The sequence below is a fragment of the Thamnophis elegans genome, chromosome 1, assembly GCF_009769535.1.
Source record: "Thamnophis elegans isolate rThaEle1 chromosome 1, rThaEle1.pri, whole genome shotgun sequence".
NCBI classification, from domain to species: domain Eukaryota; kingdom Metazoa; phylum Chordata; class Lepidosauria; order Squamata; family Colubridae; genus Thamnophis; species Thamnophis elegans.
In genome coordinates, this window is record NC_045541.1 from 33919777 (window position 1) to 33942040 (window position 22264).

General features: G+C 39.4%; 1 protein-coding gene across 1 annotated transcript in view; it reads left to right on the forward strand.

The window, feature by feature from the left end:
• The window catches only part of CCDC148 (coiled-coil domain containing 148), a 104338-nt gene that overhangs the window by 36375 nt on the left and 45699 nt on the right, over positions 1-22264 (forward strand). Inside the window, exons 7-8 of the mRNA XM_032211141.1 lie at positions 3321-3459; positions 5825-6031. Of these exons, the coding sequence (XP_032067032.1) occupies positions 3321-3459; positions 5825-6031 (346 nt within the window). The remainder of the gene's footprint in view (positions 1-3320; positions 3460-5824; positions 6032-22264) is intronic.

The following is a 22264-nucleotide window of genomic DNA, read 5'->3' on the forward strand; positions in this document are numbered from 1 at the left end:
CGTCCATGTGGGCAACGCCGGGCTTGTTCCAACTGTACTGGTTGGAACGGGATCCGGAATCCACCACTGCGTTGAAGTGCCAGATTAGGACTTAGGCGGCCAAAGTTAAGGTTGACCTTCAGCTATAGAGCCTCGCTGAATGATTCAGGTCAGTCACCATTTTTCACTCTGTATTACCTACAGGGCTGTGTGGATAAAAAAGAAGAGTGCTATATACTGCCTGGAGCTCTAAACAGCTCCTTGGTTTGTAAATTACAACAACAAAAACAAAGATGTTGAAATTCAGGCTAGAAAGAAACTGTGAGTTACTTGGAGGAGAAAAAATATGTTGAAAACCATTTGGGATGCTATCTTTGCAAATCGGTCAAACCAAAAATTGTTCCAAGAGGAAGCAGCAAGATATTCCTATTACAATTAAATTTTACTTAATATTTCAGTTTACAACCCCCCAAATAAATTAGATGGAATCTTTTGGAAATATAAATGACGTAGCTTGCATTGAAACCTCGGCTGTTTCCCCAGGCATTTGAGTCAGATGTGTAGGTGGTGAGGAGAGTTGTTGTTCATCCCTGGGTCACAGGAGTGGAGTAGAGGTTTTCAGTGTGGTGAGTTCTTGTGTTTTAATCGTGTATACTGCTCAGAGTCATGTAAAATGGGCAGCTGTATAAATCATATAAATAAGTAAATGCAGATTTTACATGCATTTTTGGAAGTATGCTTTGAATTCCAATAGGCTGATCTTCCAGAGATATACTTGGGATCAAGGCCCTTCAGTGAGAGATTCTTGGAGATTTCCTGGATTACACAGTAATCTTCCTAAAGCAAACCTCTGACTCAAGCTATTTAAAAGCTGGGTTGAAACCCAGCTATCCAATTGTGGTGCTTTTGGAACAATTTTACATCCATATGCTAAACTAGATAGATAGATAGATAGATAGATAGATAGATAGATAGATAGATAGATAGATAGATAGATAGATAGATAGATAGATAGATAGTTGTGTGTGTGTGTGTGTGTGTGTATTTGCATGGTTTATGAGAGTCCAATACTGATATGTCTCATCTTGTGGGCCCTTCTCTTCATGTCTACACTGTATTACTAAATATAATCTGCCATGAGAATGTGGATTATGCTAGAAATGAGACAATTGTATTGGCAGAATACTGTCTCATACTGGTAGTTGGATGTGTTTTCTCTTTCCACAAGCAAGCAGTCTAGTTACACTTCACTGACATGATCAGCCAATAAATCTATACCTGTATGTATTGAGTGAAACGTATGCACTGAGAATCCTTTTAACAAGCCAGACTATGGTCTGATTTCACCTTAGGATCTGACCAAGGATCTTCGCTGTCACATCACACTACAAACCACAAAAATAATTTGTGAAGCCACTTCTGCTGGCAAGAGGAATAAAGTGCGAATGATCAAACTTGGTCACAACAAGCTCAGATTCTCAGAATTTTGACATGGTGTGATATTTAAATGTGTCCAATGGCCTTCAAAGTAAACTGCTTGATTTTTATGTCTACAATTTGGAGGTTTTTTGTTTTTTTAAAATGATGCCAATATTTTTTCATGCTGTGTATTTTAAGCCCTGCTTCCTTCCCCTTCCCCTTTCAGTTGTTGTTAATGGCTGGCAGTATTTACAACCCTGAATCTTGAAAGAGTGTAATGCAAAGAATAATTTCTGGAATGCCATGGAAAGGCGGATGCTTTTTACACGCAGAGCTCTTAATAGATACAACATTGTTTTGTTTGGCTGCAGGCTATTTCCTTTGTTATGTCAGTGTTCCTCTGAGCTAGTGTGTGTTAGGCCCCTTTGGCTTCGGAGTTTTTTTTTTTAACAACTGTTTTTGTGCTTGAATAATACCAGTGTTAAGAGTGCATAGTACTGTAAGCCTTTCTTTTTTAAGAAATAGAAGGACAGCAAAAAAGAGAGAGAGAGAGAGAGAGGCAAGGGGGATTGTGACTTTTCAATACTACTGGAACAGACACTAACCAAAGGAGAAAAGAGGCTTGGTCACTTTTATTGGGAGCCACAGTAGATCTTTTCTTGTTGACGGATCCCATTCTTACTTTGCCCTCTTTGCCTTGTGCTCATGCCTATGTATTTGAAACCCAGAGTGGCTTTTGTCCTTTCCGCCATCTGCCAGGTGTTTTGCCCACCTCTTTCCAAAAAGATGCAACTGGGTACAAAAACAGCTCAATTTTTGCATGATGGCCGAGGCCGTGGTTAATAGTCCTCCTCGACCATTAGTTCTTCAAATGGAACTTCAGGGGGAGGGGGAGGAGGGCCTTATCAGAATTTGTCCTAGATACAAAAACATATATTTGTGCTGAATGAAAAAACAGCACTTTGAAACACAAGTTGGATCTATTTATGCCCATGGACAAGGGTTCATGATAGGACTTGATTATGCATCAAGGTACAGTAGCTTGTTAGGGTTTCAGTGATGATCTTCTTGGAAATATCTACACTGTGAAGCTGCTTCATCCCCAGCATAAACCAGCAACCATTTGTGGAGGGTAGGAATGGATGACAGCCTCCATACACACCCAGGGCCAGGGGTAGGTTCTGGCCGGCTTTACTGCCAGTTCGCTTGTGTGCAGGTACACACATGTGCTGGATGCACATTTTGTGCACATGCACAATTCAATTAAAGGTGTTCTGCGCATGCACAGCACTTAAAAACAAGATGGTGGTGTCGACGGCACTGACTGGAGAACCAGTTCGGGGACATGGCAGACCTGGGTCACTGCCAATTCCAGCAACCCACACCACCATACCACTACCGGTTCGGCCGAACCAGTAGGAATCCACCTCTGCCCAGGCCCACAATACTGGGAACAGGCCAGAGAAATGCTTCTTCACAAGGCTAATGGGGAAAAATGCTTTTCATGGAAGCAGCAGCAGACTTTGCAAATATATGTGTGTTGATGCTTTAAATATAAAGTTGCTTTAAATTTCATTTATATTTGTATACATTTATTATTATTATTATTTTTGTCTGGGTGATACAGAAATTAGAAGTATGTCTACTCAGGAAGATCCACCCAGAGGAAGGAAGGTGATTGGCAAACGCTTTCCTGGAAAAGAAAGCTGGGAAAGCCCAGCAACCAGGGAATTGTCCAAGCGGAGGATGTGGTATCTGCAATTTGGATTGAATACCTTGCAAAGTTTTGCCAAAACATCTCAGTCCAAACAGGGTTTTCTTAAGATGGCTTAGAGTCAACCAGCCATGAACACAAGAAAGGAGAAGCTTAAGATACAATGCTTGTAAGATTGTGTTACATTTGTCCTGTTTTGTTCCTACAGCCGTTTCCAGTGGAGTAAAGAAGATCTTTGGACATATCAGGTCATCACTGGTCAGTATCCAAGTGACATGCAAGGTAGAAGAACGCTCTATTTGGATATGCTTCAAAAACTTCTACCTCACAAATCCAGACAAAGCCTTGTAAGTTGTAGAACTTTTTTTTTTAATTCAATTATCAGGACGGCAATTCAGTTTCAAAACTTTTTAATAGGTTTTGCTGAATATAAGATTCCGTTTAGCACTGTACACATAGAATTGCACTTGGGACTTTCCATTTTTCCTCTTCCTTTGATCTCTGTCATTTTTCAGATGTGTTCCCATCCCTCCAAACATAGTACAAAACATTCACACGTTTGTATTTTTTAAAAAAAAAATAAAATAATGCAACACAATTCACAAAAGTCAGTGTTGTCAAACTGGTTATGGTGTTCACTGAAATACTGTACTATAATATGGGTGTGAATTGATTATGTGTTTGTGAGCAAGGTGCTCTGTGTTCAAACCTCCAGCTTCTCAAATCCACACTTATAGTCTTTTAAATCCATCCCAGCTTAATATCTGCCTTTAAATCTATTACCAATAGCTGTAGCTGTTCCTAAAGGTCGAGCACCGCCTGGAATGGGATTCAACAGGATATGATAAAATGCTGCCAAATCTGAAAATTGACAGAAGTTGACACATATTCTGTATCTTACATGTAGGAACAACTTCTTGTTTTGGTATAGATTACTTCTCACTTTTTAATATATTCATTTATTTGCTTATATACTAGCCCAACTCACAGGGTTGTTGTCCTGGAGAAAATAGCAGGGGGAAGCATTATTTGGTACGTTTGCTTCATTGAATAAAAAAATAATAAAGGAGGGATATAAATAAAAATAATAAATAATCCTCCACGTTCGGTGAAAGAGCTGTTTCTTTGTGGATTTCCTAAAGATTAATGTTGGGGCTGTTCCAATCTCTGGAAAGAAAATATTCTTCAAGGGTGAGGCTATCAGAGACAGCAGTTGTCTTCAGACTCTCACATAACCATTTCTTGAGGAAAAACAACTTTTTGAGACTTCCCCCAAATGGGTAGAATGGCATGGAAACCTATGGCCCTTGAGATATTGCTCTCAGGACCCCCAGCTAACATGGCTAATGGGGAAGGGAATTGAAAGCTGAAATATACTGACTAGGGCTGCGATGCCGAACCTATAGCATGCGTACCACAGGTGGCACACGGAGGCCTCTCCCGGCACATGAGCCCCAGCTAAACTCTACCAGCCGGCCAGCTGCTTTTTGGATCTCTGCAAAACACTATACGAGCCATTGATATACATGCAACAGGAACAGGAAGTGCCTCACAGGAGCAGATAGAGGTAAATCTTAGAGAGGCAGGAAATGCATCACTGAACAATGGAGATGAATGCTAGAGAGAAATAAAGCTGCATACAAGGCTGACCTAATTCCTGTAACAGTATAGGCATGCACAGGGTGAGAGCGTGGGGGTGGGATGCGCCCCCCCCATGCCACATTTTTGGTCCAAGAATGCTTCAGGGAGGCCTGCTAGGCCCAAAATGGGGCACATGCTCAGGGTGTGTGTGCGGGGGAGTGTGCGCATTGTATTATGATGTGGCTGTCATCTGCGCGCATGCACTTTTGGCACACGAGGACAAAAAGGTTAGCCATCACTGGACTAGGGCCACAAGTTCCACACTTTTGCTCTGCAGTCTGCTTGGAACTATAAATGTAATGTATTGTCATTTAAAATGTTCAGCAAATTTACTAATGTTGGTAGGCAAGTAAACTAGCCATTCAGTATCTCAAATAAATGCTAGGTGAGATAATATAAAAAACATACCTACATGCCCACAATAACAGGCAGTATTCAAAAGGACACAACCTTAGATTTATAACTCAGCTTCTTCTCTGAGCTCAAAGCAAAACACAGCAACATCCAATCATTTCTAAATAATGGAAGATTCATTCAAAGAACTCTCCACTTATCACAGTGAAATCCGTGATAGCACTCCAATTAGTTTTACACAGCACTCATGTTACATTCCTGCTGCATTCGGTACATATGGTTTTTGGTACACAAAATGATATGTCTCACAAAATGTGTAATAATTGTTTTTCAGGGGAGGCAATCGAATGGATCCACGAGAGACGACTTGGGGAGAAGACTAGCTTTACATTTCTCCGCTTTCTTAGCGGCAGATGCCTTTTATTCTTTCCTTTGGCCTCCTGTCAATATGTTAGAAATATTTCTGGGTTGTTGATTTAGTTACGTTAACCCTTATAAATGCCTGGCAACGTAGCTCTTGTTAGTTTCTGAGAAGGGCATGATTCGTTCATGCTTTTATTAGCTGATCTTCTCTTGGCTTCAAATAAGGTCATTTTTAACATCCAATTAAAGCAACCTCTAGCTGTTAGGGTTTAGAAGATCAATTCTGCCTATTTCCAAAATAACCCCCTTTTCCTTTGATGCTTCCATTCCCCCACCCCACCCCTTTCCCTTCAGATTGCTCATGAAAAATCTTGGGACCACTATTATTTTACCAGAAACCAATTGAGAGTTCTGATGTTCAACTGGGTCCAAGCTAGGAAAACATTCTTAGTGAAGGCGGTGATGACTCTCGCAGAAGCTTGCACTGCTTATGAGACTGAAATGATGGTGGCTAATAATAGAAGAAAACAGCAGGAAATATGTGCTAATCTGAAAGAGAAGGTAGGCTCAATTGCACAACCCTCTATTAAATTATTGCTGCTTTGCATATCCTGTCTTGTTCAGTATTAACTTAAAGGGAGGGGGGAATGTGCATTAGCTATCCATGGGCTCCCATCTTATCCTGAAATAACTTGTTGGTAAGTCATCTTTTCAGGATGGCACTGTTGAATTACATGCCCTCAAATGGATTGGAGAAGTCTTGTTTCATTTTGTTACAAAAATGTGAGCAATTTGTTTTAAATTTATGTGCTCTTGAGACTTTGCATTAAAGGGCCAGCTTTACTTTACTTCTACATGTCTGTAGAATTGTATGTGGAAATGTGTTTTCTTTGGGTGGGGAAAGAGAGAGTTTTAATTAATCCTGTCCTGATGCATTTTGGGATAACAGCTAATTGACTGTGACTTATCTTTTCCCACTAGCAGTAGCAGCATGCTGGAATAATATGGCTAGAATGAAAAAAAAAAGTGCATCTATCTGTTCTGTAAATGTGGCTCATATAATTGGTGGGATGGAAGAAAAGGAGGGGTTCTCAGTGAAATTATCACATTCCTTCAGTGTAAAGATGCTGGCCCAAAATCTTAATGTGAAAAGAGTAACCTGGAAGTCTGGAAAAGGAAATCAGTTGCTGCTAAATGATCAGTGCAAACTGAATAATAATCAACATGTTTTGTTCTGCTAACATTCCTGGAAGTTTTGCTCTTGCTTCTCTGTGGTCTATACTTCTGTATGCTGTAATATAATTGAAACATGATGCAATATGATTGGTACATGGTACTTATGCAGGCTGCATATGTTGTGTTTGCAAAATGCACTGAGCCATAAGCTTACAATAGATTTTAGATTACTATGTTGTGCAAACCTAGCATGTGAGGTAAATACATGGTTCAGTTTACCATGGGGAAGCATGTCATATGAGCACAACTCATCAGCATTATTCTGTGTCTGTTATTGTACTTTTCTTGCAATTAAATCAGACCTTAGTAGCAATACATCAAGTTTGATGATCCCTCTGTTCAGTTAAAGAACTGCTGTCTTTAGGACAATGCTCATTCACCTGGGGCATGCAGTGAGCCATCTTATTTTTGCTGTATTTTTATCATATAACGAAAAATAAGTATTTGATGAGCAGCAGCAATAGCACTGTCAGAAGCTCCCTTGACCTTCAACCATGCCTAGTGCAAGTATCCTCAGATTATGATAGCAATTAGGACCAGAATTTCCATCTCTAAGTGATGTGGTTGTAAAGTGTGATGTTGCGTGACCATATCACTTAGTGATGGCAATCCTGGCAGTTTCGGTTGTTGTCATAACCCAGGACCTTGCAGGTCATTAGGCAGGAAGATGTGGAAATCAGAGGTTGGCAAGTGGGGAAGTGCTATGGAGGGGATACCACAGGCAGGCACTACAGAGCAAAAAAGCTGCAGGAGTGGAAGCAACGTCTGACTTCCTGCTAGCCTCCCCATTGAATTTGCTTGTGGGAAGCCAGCAGAAAACATTGGAAATCACAATTATATGACCGCATTACAATGTAATAATTGTAACTGGACACCAAGTGCCAGAATCACAGCTATGCAACCATGGGTATGCTGCAGTGGCTTCAACTTTGCAGTTGGTTGTAAGTCCTTGTTCAGCGCTGTTGCGACTTTGAATGGTTGCTGAACAAGTTGGCAAAGATTGCCTGTAGTAATTTCCTTTTGGGGAAGTTCTTAATTTCTAGGGTTCCCCTGATATTATAGAACATAATTATTTTTTATGCAGTAGGCTTCATTCCTACCATTAAGTGGAAGTAGAGTTTTGTAACCCACTACCCCACACAAAATCCCCTAACTGGGGGAATAAGACCCATCATCTTAGAACTAAGGAGAAATTTCCTAACCGTGAGAACAATTAACCAGAGGAACGGTTTTCCTTCCAACATTGTAGGTGCTCCATCACCTGAGGTTTTAAAAAGAGTTTGGACAGCCATTTGATTGGAATGGTATAGGGCTGTGATGGTGAACCTATGGCATGCGTGCCCAAGATGGCACGCAGAGCCTCTCTGTGGGCACGCACATTATTGCCAGCTGCTCTCTTCTGTGATGCAGTGCTCTGGGGTGCACATATACGCTCCAGTTTCAGCACTAAGTGTTGAAAAGATTAGCCGTCACTTGTATAGGGGTCTACTGCTTGAGGGAATGGGACAATTTGCCACAACCAATTTACTGTGGCCAGGTCACCATGGCCAACACACCACAGCCAACTCACCATAGCCAATATGGCAGGACAACTTGCTACAGGACAATTTAGCAATTCTATTTAATTATTTACAATAAATAAAATTATTTTAATTTTTGCCATTTACATTTCATTTTGTCCCTTCTTTTGCATATTTTCTTTAATGATTCCATTCCAACATTTCTTTGGTATTAGTGTAACTCTTGTCCCGCAATGAGTTGTCCTGCAGCAAGTTGGCCATGGCGAGTTGGCCATGGCAAGTTGGCCATGGCGAGTTGGCCATGGTGAATTGGCCATGGTGAATTATCATAGACCCTCTGCTTGAACATGGATTTGGACTAGAGGATCTTCAAGATCCCTTCCAACTCTGTTATTCTAAGATAGTGGTTTACTTTCTCAAAAAAGCAATCACTGGATACAAAAGAATGCAACACTTTGGTTTAGAGTACAATTTTCCCTTTTTATGTAAGGTTATTCAGAAGATGGTTGGCTTTCAGTTCCAAAGATCTCTTAAAAAATGCATTATCTTCATATTTTTAAGTGGGTTCAGACCTGGTTATAACATTGGAGTTGCATTGATTGTACTTGTTCAGAACTTCTTGGGGGTTCAGGATGAGATAACCTATCCATTTTAATCACCCTGTGATTTATAATACTATCAAGCATGGTATTCTTATGGAACAACTTAGGGATTTAGGGGTGGAAGACACCCTTCTGTGCTGGTTCTCTTCCTTTTAGGAGGGCTGGTTGCTATGAATATTGGTGGAGGGGGAAGCACTAGACCAGTGTCGGTGATCCTTTTCAGCATTGAGTGCCGAAAATGGAGCACACATGCGGAGGGAGGAACACCAAAAACCAGAAAAACAGTTCCCCAGCGTGCATGCATATGATGGGAAGCTGAGCTTCCCATTTCTGGCGTACGCATGCATTCTGGTCAGTTGGTCTTCCGGTTTCCGGCGCTCCTGCGCATGTGAAGACCAGCTGCACCAAAATCTGGAAGAGCAACAGGCGATGGCTTGCGTGCCCAGAGAGATGGCTCTGTGTCCCACTTCTGGCATCCATGCCATAGGTTCGCCATCACTGCACTAGACATTTACTTTGTGGGATGTCATGTCTCTATTTTCTCTCCACTTATGTTCTGTATCTTCATGAAACCATTAGGGAGGTCTTCTATAGATAGAAAGCAAAATATCATTAAGATGTGATTATTATATTCAATATTATACAGTGCCACGTCTGGTTAATTAAGTGATAGTCAGAATTCTTTCCAGATGCCTGAATACTGTGTAATCTGGATGGGGAAGGACACAGTTCAGCTAAACTTTAGCAGCACTGAGTGACTGAGGGAAATTTTAACTTAGAGTGGCATAGCATTGTTCCAGATGAAGTCAGTGCAAAATTTGGAACCTTGTTCATGGAGCATATGGCAACTATGGCTAAAAGGACCTTTGGATAAATCCATTCTGTCTGTTAATGGGGCACATTCTTAGGCCTGAGGCCTTGGCCATGGTTATTCACCCCCTAATCACTTCACAATTGGAGTTATGAATAGGTCTGTTCTTAAAGAGCATTTGGAAGCTAGAGCTGTTTTGGACATTGTGTGGGATACCCATGTGATTCAGCTGCTATGTGTGTAGCACTGGTTCTCAATAGGCTTCCTGATACAATTCAGGAAGCTGATTATGACTCTACTTGGCACAGTGTCCAACTATTGAGATTGCCTAGGCTTCTTCCATCAGATTTGGCAGAGTTGGGGTGTTCTGAGCCCCTTCTGTGAAGTCGTGTCATTTAGTAAGAACAAGGAGTTATGCATTTCCCCTTGAAATTTGGATGGCCCTCAATTTATGAGGCTATAGGAGAAGTTTAAAAACATGAATCTTTGCCCAAAAGCTGAGGCCAAGATCTTTGGTGAGCCGGGTTGAATGAGATATGGGAGGGGTTTTTTTGTGTGTGTATATTGTATACTATTTGGATGTTCTGCCATTGCTTTAACTTTTGGTTTTGGACTCTTAATATACTGTTAGCCACCAGTGATGGGTTTCAAAAGTTGTTCAAACCTACTCTGTGGGTGTGGCCTCCTTTGTGGGAATGGCTTGCTGCCCATGTAACTGGATGGGAGTGGCTTGCCACCCATGTGACCGGATATGAAGATGCCGACGACACTTGTCAGAACCATTTTAAATTACCTCACACACAGCACTGGCATGCATAAGAATAGGATGTAAACTTGTTTTTTAAAATGCATCTTTGGTTTGCGTTAAAACAACTTCAACACACACAATGTTCTGATTGAACCACAAATGCAGTAGTCATCCTTACCTTTCACAGAGGCGCTGAGTTTTATAAATATGAGCATGATAGTGTAGAATAATCACATCCAATAGCCACCCAAAGTTATGAGAACCATGGCCATATATTGTAGATTGTTTAAACAAACAAACAAACAAACAAACAAATAAATAAATAAATAAATATTTTTTGATAGGCAGCTTCAACATTTTATATCCTAGAAGCTCAGAAGTCTTTATGTTTTGTTTTGTTTTATTGGTGTGTGCATGTTTTGTTAATTTAATGTGCAAATTAATATCCTGCTCTCCACTAGGCAATTTTAAATGAGCTATTCTTTTATTTTTGGAAGGCACAGTTTAACTTTCAAAGTTATAGACACTTAACTACTCATGTTCAGTGCTACTAGAAATTATGGTGATTTGTAAAATAAAGGCAAGCAGAAGTATATGAATAGCTCAAAGGTCTTTTTAATAATAAAAAGCAATAAAATATTTTACATTTCAAAATATCCAAGAATTTCTAAGAAAGTATAGGATATTTAAAAAATATCAGTATAAGAGCCAAGGTGGCGCAGACTTAGAGCCAAGGTGGCGCAGTGGTTAAATGCAGCACTGCAGGCTACTGCTAGATCAGCAGGTCAGCGGTTCAAATCTCACCGGCTCAGGGTTGACTCAGCCTTCCATCCTTCCGAGGTGGGTAAAATGAGGACCCAGATTGTTGGGGGCAATATGCTGACTCTCTGTAAACCGCTTAGAGAGGCCTGAAAGGCCTATGAAGCGGTATATAAGTCTACTGCTATTGCTAAAACAAAAATGGAATTGCTTTTAATTTAAAATAATTACAGGTAGTCCTTGCTTAATGACTGGTCACTTGGTGACCATTTACAGTTCTGATGGCTGAATCCTGCCCTGCAGTCACATGACTGTTCTTTGAGCATTTGGTAACCTGCTCATCTTTATAGGTTGTAGCATTCCATAGTCACATGATCATGATTTACAACATTTTTTGCCAGTCTCCGGCCTTTTTGCCTGGTTTCTGGTAAAAAGTACCCTTAGAAATATATTGATTTGTTTAGGTTTAGGTTTTGTTAAGATACAAAAATACAAAAGTAATTAAGAGAACGGTGAGGAGGAAGAGGGGGAAGAGAAGTGGGGAAGGGTAGGGAAAAAAAGAAAAAGAAACATTGACTTCAGACTCTGTTACAGTAAAAACAAGGCATTAACATCAAATCACAACTTTTGGTTTTTTCATAACAATACAAACAAGCCATTTCTATAAAGATCTATCAATCTAATAGGTAAAACCCAAAATCAAAGTTTCATTCTTTTCCACTTCAAACACAAAGTTCAGAAGCTGTCTCCATGTGAAAACAAAAGTACTTATATTCTTTTCTTTAATCAAAACAGTCAATGTTGCCATTCAGCCAACTCTATCAACTTCTGCAACCATTCATCCATGGCAGGAATCAAAGTGTCCTTCGATTTATCTTATCTGGTGTTAAATACCAACGCTACATCATCTTATAGAAATTTTCTTTTAGATTATAATTTAATGTAAATTTTACACCCTTCATCCACATATTTTCCCATTTTTCAAGCATCACATTATATCCAAAATTCCTTGCTCACTTAATCATACTGTCAGGGTTCTGACCAATTAAATCATGATTCTCGAGCCAAGCTTCAAAAGAAATCCAGTTATTTATTAGGAACTTCATGTCTGCACTTTCCAAGTGAAGCCAACTCTGACCTCACTTAATTCATGCCCCGGCTCTGACCATGTTTCCCCCTCCCCCCAGTGTGTGTCATCAGTTACATTCCCCAACAAAGCAATTTCGAGGGTTGTAGAGTCCCTCCCTCCGGCCACTGTGGGTATCCATGGAGATGGCCTTGACACATACAATGTTTTACATGTTCATTTTCCAAATTCAATTTCAATAACATTTTATAGATCTTAGCGATATGTTCGTTTGCACATAATAAAGTTTTCAATTCATCTTTAACAGAGTCAAATCCATAGCACTTTTTAATCCAGTTTAAATCTTTCTTTCAGTTGTTGATAAGTAAACCAATGGCAGAAATATATTAATGTGTTAACTATAGCAACATTCTCTTAATGATTGCCACAAAAAGTTGAAAATGGGTCTAGTCACATGGGTGCCTTGACTTATGATTGTCATGACTTATGATGGAATTCTAGACTCAATTGCAATCAGAAATCCAAGACTACCTGTATATATGTTGTGTGCATGTGTAAATAATTATTTTCTCCTCAAGGTACTTTTCAGTAGAAATAACAAGAATTTTGAAATAAAACTGGATAACTCTATGAAATGTAACATTTTCAGAATCTGAAATATATAGGGAAAGTCCATATGGTGCTCCTTTGGTTGTACTCCTACAAAATAATCATTTTTTCCCCCAATATGAAATATGATCACTTTTTTTTCAATGCTACATAAGAAAACAAGTGAAAATTTCATCCCCATATTATTGAAAGTTTTCCCTTTTTGAGCTTCACCCATGCAGAACTTAGCACCTGGTTTGTGATAGACTGACCTTCTCCTTTTGATCATTCTAAAAAAAAACCCACCCTTCAACGTCTGGATTTATGCTTTCCTTGAAGTAGGAAGGCACCAGTTTGTAGATTTATAATAAAAAGCAATTAACAACTTCCTCCCTTAACCTGCATCTTTCTCCAGAAATAATAGCAGCTGCTGCTTATCTTGGCTCTTAATTATGAGAACTACAATTCCACCTTCCCTCTATTCAGATCGTATCTTCATAATCTCCCCTTCATTGTTCTCTCTTTCAGCTGGCAAGCTGAGGATTTGTGAAAAGAAACCAGTCTTACTCTCATTACCTCATCAACTTATTAAGACAGGGGTGTCCAACCTGTTAGATCACATGGAGCTTAATTTGCTCTGTTTTCAACAGTAAGACATAGGGCTTCAAAGTTTCTCTAACTGTCACAAAGACATACTGTTAATCATTTCAAAATGTCATTGCTACTCTACAGAGTGTTGATCTGCGGTGTATTTATTAGCTAAATACAGATATGAAGAAAAAGAATGGACAGAATTATGAAAAAAAGGAGAAGGGTAAAAAGCTTTAAAAAAAGCTATTTCCTGAGAGTATTTTGTGAGTGTTGTTACTTTACTGGGATAATTTGATCCAAAAAGGCAAAAGCTATCCACCTTATCACTATTTTCCTTTTCATTTCTAAGGCCATTGGTTGACGTTGGTTTGGTCTTCTGTAAACTAATCCCAGTTTTTTCACTATGCCCCTTGACTTTCATTACTAGAACTTGCAATAATTTTTAGCTATCAGTTATAAAATAAATTACATGCTTACAAAGGGGGGAAATGTAAAGTTAACTTAAAAAACTGACCATTGGAAAGAAAGTTAGATGAGAAGAAAAAAAAGAGAAAAGACAAAGACAAAAGCCAAACAGGAAAAAAATAATGAAGGTACCAAATAGGTTCCATTGCCATTGTACAACTGCAGGTTCCTAATTTTATATTAATATAAAAAGAATTACCATTCAGTTTTTAAATAGTAAAATGAATCTAAAGCAGCAGGGGCAGCAGCAATGAATGTGTCAACTGTTTTAACTCTACATGTTGCCATTCAACTGTTTTATATAAGTCATTCATTATTCAAATTTATTAGTTCTTAGTCGCCCTGAGAACCAGTTTGGTATATAGTGGTTATGGTGTCAATTTAGAAACAAGGAGACTGTGAGTTATAATTCCAGTCAAAGCTAGTTGGGTGACCTTGGGCCAGTCACTCTCTTCCAGCCCTCAGAAGATGGCAGTGGCAAACCACATCGGAAAAACCTTGCCAAGAAAATTGCAATATGTCTGCCTACCATCAGTGCTGAAAAATAACCAAATCCATGTTGTAGTTAGAATTAAGAATTTGCCAGAGACTCCATGGTGCTAGATAATAACACTCACTTCAAACAATGTAGTACTCATTCCAGTATGTTATTGAAGTTGACAAGTATGCCCCATGATATTCTTTAAAATCAGGAAAAATGACACCTTCATTTTCATATAGGAGCTGAAACATGATATCGGTAGAAGTATCTTGGTTGTTTGTTCCTTCCATTACAAATGAATAAGTTATCAGACTTAAAGTATTTAAAATAGGACCAATATGGCTGTTGCTCTACATCAAGGGTGTCAAACTTCCAGCCCGCAGGCGGGATGCATCACACACTGGCCACGCACACCCACTTTTTTCTGAAGGAGAAAAAAGTCATGATATGTCATGTGACAATGTGAGTTTGACATCCCTGCTCTACATGATCTACATTATCTTATCCAGAAAGATTACTCTCTAAATATATAAAAGTCTTGGTGCAATGTTCATTTTCACCACATTGAATCTTTCCCATTTCTTAATATCACCTCTTTAGTTAAAGAATACAGTACAAGTTGTAATATTTCTTAACCATAGGACAAGATGTTTTGTTATGGTTACAATAAATTTATTTCTAATAGATTCCAGAAAATAAGCAAAAACTAAATTTGATCTACATCCTTCAGGGCCTTTTTACCATGCAGGTTTGTTTTTTTGTTTTTTTGTTTTTTTGTTTGTTTGTTTGTTTGTTTGTTTGTTTACTTACTTACTTACTCACTCACTCACTCACTCACTCACTCACTCACTCACTCAATTTCTGTAACCACTCAACCAAGTGACCCTGGTGGCTTAAAATTCTAAAATTAGAAAACAGCTAAAAGAGTTGGAAAACACTAAAAACATTCATAAAATACATAAGTACAAAGAGCAACTGTGATGATTAATCAGCTAGCAGTAAAGCCAAGTATCAGGACCCTTAACACATAATGAGCCTCAGGCTCAGGTACATAGCCAAGTTTTTAAAGATTTGTGAAATGCCAGAGAGAATTGGGGGCATTCTAATCTCTCAAGGGAGAATATTCCATAAGAGAGGGGTCAAAGCAGAAAAAAACTGTCTTCTACAGCCTACCACTCTGGCTGACGGGCTCTGCAGCATGCCTAATCTGTTGAATTGGATTGGACCAGTAAAAACTCTTGGAAAAGGACGGTAATCTGGTCCAAAGCCACGTAAGACTTTAAAGGTAACAACCAGTGCCTTGAGTTGTACTGGAAACAGTAGCTAGTGCAGTTCACAGAGTAGTGTTGTTACATGTGCTATATAGCTGACACCAGGAATGAAATGCTCTGAAGTCTGCTACTGGTTTGCTTAGTGCACCGTAGGCGCTTAGCCTTTTCTGAGTCTGAGCAAGAGGGGGTGGGGACAGCTATGCCACACAATTTAGATTCGCTGGAAAGCAGGATTTCCTGCTTTCTAGCTAATATAAATCACACGACACAGCTGATCGTTGGAACTTTTTTAAAACTTTTTTTAAAGCATTTTTTACTCCAGTTCGCCCGAACTGGTAGTAAAAAAAAATCCTAAAAAAGTTTTTTAAAAAAAGTTCCGACAATCAGCTGTGCAACAATCAGTTGTGCCACGCGATTTCTAGTGAATATAAATCACGCGGCACAAGTGATTGTGGCACAGCTGACTACCGGTTTGCCTAAACTGGTAGCATTTTTTACTACCGGTTCGGGCGAACCGGCCCGAACCAGCAGCATTTCACCCCTGGCTGACACCATTATTACTTGTGCAGCCCGCATTATTAGATATTTTTTAATTTTAATATATATCCAGAATAGCATATAATTACAATTTCTGCACATTTAGATAAAGAGCTTTGGCAACCATTGAATAAATGCCAAATATTTTCTGTATGCAAGAACTTTTATTCAGATTCTATTATAAGCACTCCATGATTTTTTTAAAAAATTGTCTTACATTGGGGATGCCAAGGGCTCCACTACAAAATAAAACCAAGGGAAATCCTCTTAGAGTTAAGCTTCCTGCAGTTTTCTGAATTGGAATCAGACTCCAGACCTGATTTTGCAATCAATAAAATGCTTCCAGTCACTTGCAGATTCTTTTAATTTTTACTTTTGTTTGCTTCTGATTAAGTTGTTTAAGGTCTTCAAGAAAGAAGCACAGGCTTCCTTTGTGTGCATTGTATTGTATGGGTAATTGACAGTACCAATATTTATAGCTCTGACAAAAGTAATCATTTTAATAGTGGTTAATATGAAATCAAATTACTATTGGCACTTTAAAAAATAGTGAAATGTACATTAACATCTCATTAAAATCTAAATAGCATTTCAAAAGCAGCTCATTGGCGTGTGAGGCTTAGAAATAATAGAGATATTTGACTATTAGACATTGATTGCAGAATATCAATATACATTATGCCTACCCTATGAATGAACAGCATATTATTTTTTAATTGGTTGTAATGCAGTATGTGATTTAAAATATATAATTAATTGCATGCAGCTCTTTTAAAGCTCCATTACATCAAATTATATTATGAAAGTTGAACAAGCACCTTCATTTTATATATGTATATATTTCTATCTTGTTCTTAAATCTATGTTATTCTCACAACAGCCAACAATGAAATATAATTAAAACAGCCAACCAGAACACATATAAAATTTTTCTGTTGAAGGCTGTGACTGGATCAGAGCTAATAATGGAAAAGGACATTTGCTCTTTTTCAGAATCTCTTTCTCTTACACGCGCCCGCGCGCCCGCGCGCACACACACACGTCAGCCTTATATTAAGTGTAACATTATAAAGTTGTTTTTTTATAAGATGACAATGCTGTTGCTCTCATCACCAATAACACAGAAAATTTGAACAGTAAAAATATTTTTTTTGTTTTATCTTTTAAAAAAAAGAAATACTAAAAATAAAATAGATTTAAATCAATTTGCCTTGGATTAGAAAGCAAATTCATGTAGTTGGTCCCTTTTAGATGAACTAGAAACTATTGATTTAAATTTAAAGGATATTAAAGAAGATCTCTATAACACATTTGTTGCAGATAAATATAGTCTCATTTAGTTATCTGAAAAATATTAGATGGCTGATGACTGATCTGGAATTCAGTTTTTCCCCCCTGAAGGATCCTAAAGGTAGCACCTTTTCTGACTAATAAATTTTAGTAAAAGGTGTAAGCTTTTGTGAGTTGTAGCTCTTTTCTTTAGATGCATAGAACGGCTAGACGGATACAGTTTGAAACTGACCCAAGAACAATATTGTTAATGAAATACTAACAGTATAGCATTAAAACAATTGTTCTTCTTGAGACTTTCTGAGATTGTCTGAAACCTTTTGATGTGAGTTCAGCAATCTCTTGCTCAGTGGTGGAATTCAAGTCCCATTCGTCCTAAACGGTCATTTTGACATCTGCTATCGAGTGTCCTGTGAGGTTGATGCTAATGCTCTGGTGCTAATTTGCCCTTGTTTGAGTCTCTTAATTCTTTTGTGCAAAGTTTGTCCTATCTGTCGTAGAACCAAGGAGGACATTGCTGGCAGTTGATGGCGTGTATCACATTAGAGGAAGAGCACATGAAAGTGGCTCTGATCTTGTGCAAGCATTTTTTGGGCCTATGATGAGTCTGTTGGTGTAGTTGTAGGCAAAACAGCCTTCTGGATTTCTTGTCGGTCTGGTTTTCATGCTAACATCATTGTCCTGTTGTGTTGCATTATTTGTGAGAATCTGCTTTAGATTAGATGGTTGTTCGCATTCAGGTAAAGGCCTGTCACTCAGTTACTGAGAAAATGCAATGATATTATCCAGTGTGAACTGTAACTTAATAATAATCATAAATTTGAGCAATTTGACTTACGAGTTGTAGGTGACACCAAGGGTGCTCTGTTTTTTCTATTTTAATGGTGTTTTTGAAAGGTCTATATGGCTTCAGAGGTGCTTGCTGTTTAGCTAAAACCTTGAAAATATAGAAATGCTAATAGCTTACTAAGGCTGAAACTGCAGACTAAAGGACTGCTTACTGGGAAAGAAATAGTTGACCTCTGACTGTTACTCAAGGCTTATTGACTAACAAAGGTTAAAAATACTAGGTTATTGTGAAAATGGGTTCAGGGTGGATTCTTATGTCAAGTGATAATATTGTCTTTTTCCTGTAAGCAACATTATTGTATAAGCTTTGCTTCTTAGTAGGTAGAACTGCACAGCTCACTACACATGGCTCAAGCTGTTCATGTGATATCCCCTTCAACATATTCATGTACATATTACAAATAGTCCTTTACTTACAACAATCCGTTTAGTGACTGTTCACAGTTATAACAGCATCCCCCCTGCAAAATGACTTATGACTGTTTTTCATACTTGCAACGGTTGCAGCATCCTCATGGTCACATGATCAGAATTCAGACACTTGGCAACTGGTTCATACTTATGACAGTTGCAGTGTCCCAGGGTGATGTGATCACCTTTTGCCACCTTCTGAGAAGCAAAATCAATGGGGAAGCCAGTTTCACTTAACCACTGTATTACTAACTTAACTATGGCAGTGATTCACTTCACAACTGTAGCAAGGAAAGCCATAAAATGGAGAACATTCACTTAAAAAATGTGTCGCTTAGCAATAGAAATTTTGGGCTCAACTGTGATTGTAAGTCGAGGTTTACTGGTTTCCGAAAAGTTGACGTGGGGTGGGTGAGTACAAATTCACACAGACCAGTGTCAAGATATGCTGTTTTGGCATTATTGATAATGTTCTTAATGGCTTGTCTTGAGGTTTATGTTTGTTGGAAGATATAGGTACAGGTAGTCCTTGTTTAACAACCATCACTTGGACAAACTACTCCATTGATAAGTGACATAGTTAAGCAGAACATCACTTGGGCAAAGATGGACTCTTTAGATTACTTGAATGTGTGGCCAGATATGTAGGTTCACAATATTGTAAATCAGAGGTGGGTTGCTCCTGGTTCAGACCGGTTTGGAAGAACCAGTAGCGGTGATTGTGCATGAGTCGCCGAACCAGTAGTGATGGCTGGCTGGCCACGCCACTGAACTGGCTCGCTCTGACACTCGCCCTCCCTCATTTTCGCCATGTGCATCCACACAATTGCCTCCTAGTGCCTACACACAGGTAAGCAGCATGGGCTGTTCATGGAGTCCCGAGACTTCGCAACGACCACCTCCTAAGTGGGATCAAGCCTCCTCGCCTCCTTGATGCACGGAGGCAGGAGGCGGCAGTTTCGTTTACTGCCTGCGAGCTTGGGGAGGGGCTAGCAGCCAAGCGAGCGTGCCAGGATCTGCTGGCTGCCTCTAATCTGATGTTTACTCACTTGCTCGCTTGGTTGCTCCCCCCCCCGCCGAGCTCACAGGCAGCGAACAAAACCACGTGCTCTTTGGACCCTCCAGCTCTCCTGCGTTCAGCTCGGCGTGGCTCAGGTTGCTGCTTTCTTTGGCCTTTAAAAAAAAAAGTTTTACAGCATATTTTATTTCCCATCTTCAATCTGAAACATAAATTTGCCAAGCCATGCCCACAAAATAAACCATGCCCATAGATCCAGTAGTAAATTGTTTTGAAACCTACCCCTGTCATAAATGCTTTGTGAAGTCTTCTCATTCTGATTAGTGGATGCTTGTAAAAGCTTCAACAGTTTGTTTTCTTTCTTTATTGTCAAGGAGGTGAGGTTGGTTGTGTAGGTTTCTTGTTTTTGTCCTATTGAACTCATGACAAACCTCTGGTGGCACAGTGGTTAGAATGCAGTATTGCAGGCTGATTCTGCTGACTGTCAGCAGTTCTATCCTGACCGGCTCAAAGTTGACTCAGTCTTTCATCTTTCCGAGGTCAGTAAAATGAGGACCCAGATTGTTGGGGTGCAATATGCTGACTCTAAACCATTTGGAGAGGGCTGTAAAGTACTATATAGTGGTATATAAGTCTTAAGTGCTATCCCTATTATATAGAACTATGAGCGAGTTCAAATTCCATGGGAGAGATAGCATTAGTGATTAACTTTTGGTTGTTGTCAATGAATTTATAAATGTATCTGTTTGGCATAATCTTTGGCAATAGATTGTAATACGCGCAGCAGAGCTGAACTGGGGCAATAACTCATGTGCCATCAGAGAGGGTGCTGCTTGCCACCTCTGGCAAGCGTGCCACAGGTTCGCTATCACGGCTGTAGGAGGAGAGCTGTGTTAGTCTGTGGTACTACAAATGCAAAAGGAGTCTGCTAACACCTTTTCTGAATAAAACATTTTATTAAAATGTATAAGCTTTGAGGTGATCTCAGAAGGTCTCAACAAACACAATATTAATTATCAAGATATTTGTAATGTGTCTCTCATATAATCTGCATCTGCATATCAATTTATTTTCCTACCTTCTCCCTCCCCAACTTTTACCGCAGTTTAAATCCTACATCAGTCTAGCCAATTTTGCATCTGATGCAGTAAGCCATAGTTTATGCCTTTTAATAAAATTTGTTAATTGGAAAAGGTGCTATTGGTACTAGATATTTTGTGAGATTTTGCCACAGTAGATTACCATAGCTCAGTTCCTACAATTGTTTGGGGTGTGGGTGTTCTTCCATGTGAAAACATAAAGTAAACTAAGGCTTATACATGGGAGAAAATTATATAATAAAAATGCCAAATATTTCTGGGATTGTCTTGTTTAAAAACAATGATTGCATGCTTGGGAAACCAGTATCCACGGTAGACATTATGGATTCAGTTGTTAATGTAAAAAGCCGGGCTGCAATAGGCATCAGTCTTCACTAAACAAAGACTGTAAATCATGCAACTTAGAGTAAATTAGATAAAAATAGAGCAGTTAAAGTAGGGATAAGGTATTTTTGTTCGAGTCAGTGACTTCCATCAGTTCAAGTTAGCATGACCAGAGATTACAGATATGGCATCCAGCAATATCTGGACACTTATATGTTATCCAAGTCTGTTTAGTGGCGATGAAATAAACCGTGTGTGTGTGTGTGTGTGTGTGTGTGTGTATGCATATATTTCCTTCCATTCAGTTGCAGTTTTCTTGGCAAAGTTTTTCAGAATTGTTGGCCATTAGCTCATTCCTACAGCTGAGAGAAAGTGACTAGCTGAGGGATCACCAACCTGTGACTCGGGATAAGTGTCACAACCACCAATGTGCAACATCCACCAACACGCAAATATTGAGCTTTTCAACCCCTGGTAGGTTCTCCTAGGCGCTGCTTGGAGTGTCCAAGCATGGGTTAACTTCAGCTTGCTGCCCAAGGACTGAGTTTAAATCTTTAGTGTAGCCACGCCTCCTGCTCCCTTTGGAGGTCAATTTGAAAAACTCAGTCGCCCTAAAAGGATGTGTTTGAGATTTCTAGTCCTTGAATAGCAAGCTGGATTTCTCCTAATAGCATCAGTGTAGCCCTTTTATTGTTTTTTTCCATTGTGGTAGTTTTAGATAGACCTAGGTTTTTTTGTTTTACCAATTAACAGAGTTCTCTTTGTCTAATTGCTTCCTCACACGCAGACCAGGCTGCTGGGAGCATTATAGCCTTCCTCGTTTCCACGAGGCTCTGGCAGCACTAGGAGGCTCGTTAGCGGCTACTGACGAGCCTTGGGGCCAGGTAGGGAAGTCAGGTACCCCTGCAATCCGTCAGAAGAGTCCTCTCAGCTCCGGAAGCTCTACTGGGCACTCTGGATCTCCGACGGCAGCCCAGTGTCGCTCCAAAATGCGCGGTGGCCATTGTGGGAGGGGAAAAAAGCATGTGCTTTAAATCCAAGCCGCTTTTTTTCCTGTTCTCTCTGCTGCAGCCTGGTCCCTTAGCAGATCGCTGCCGGAAGGGGTG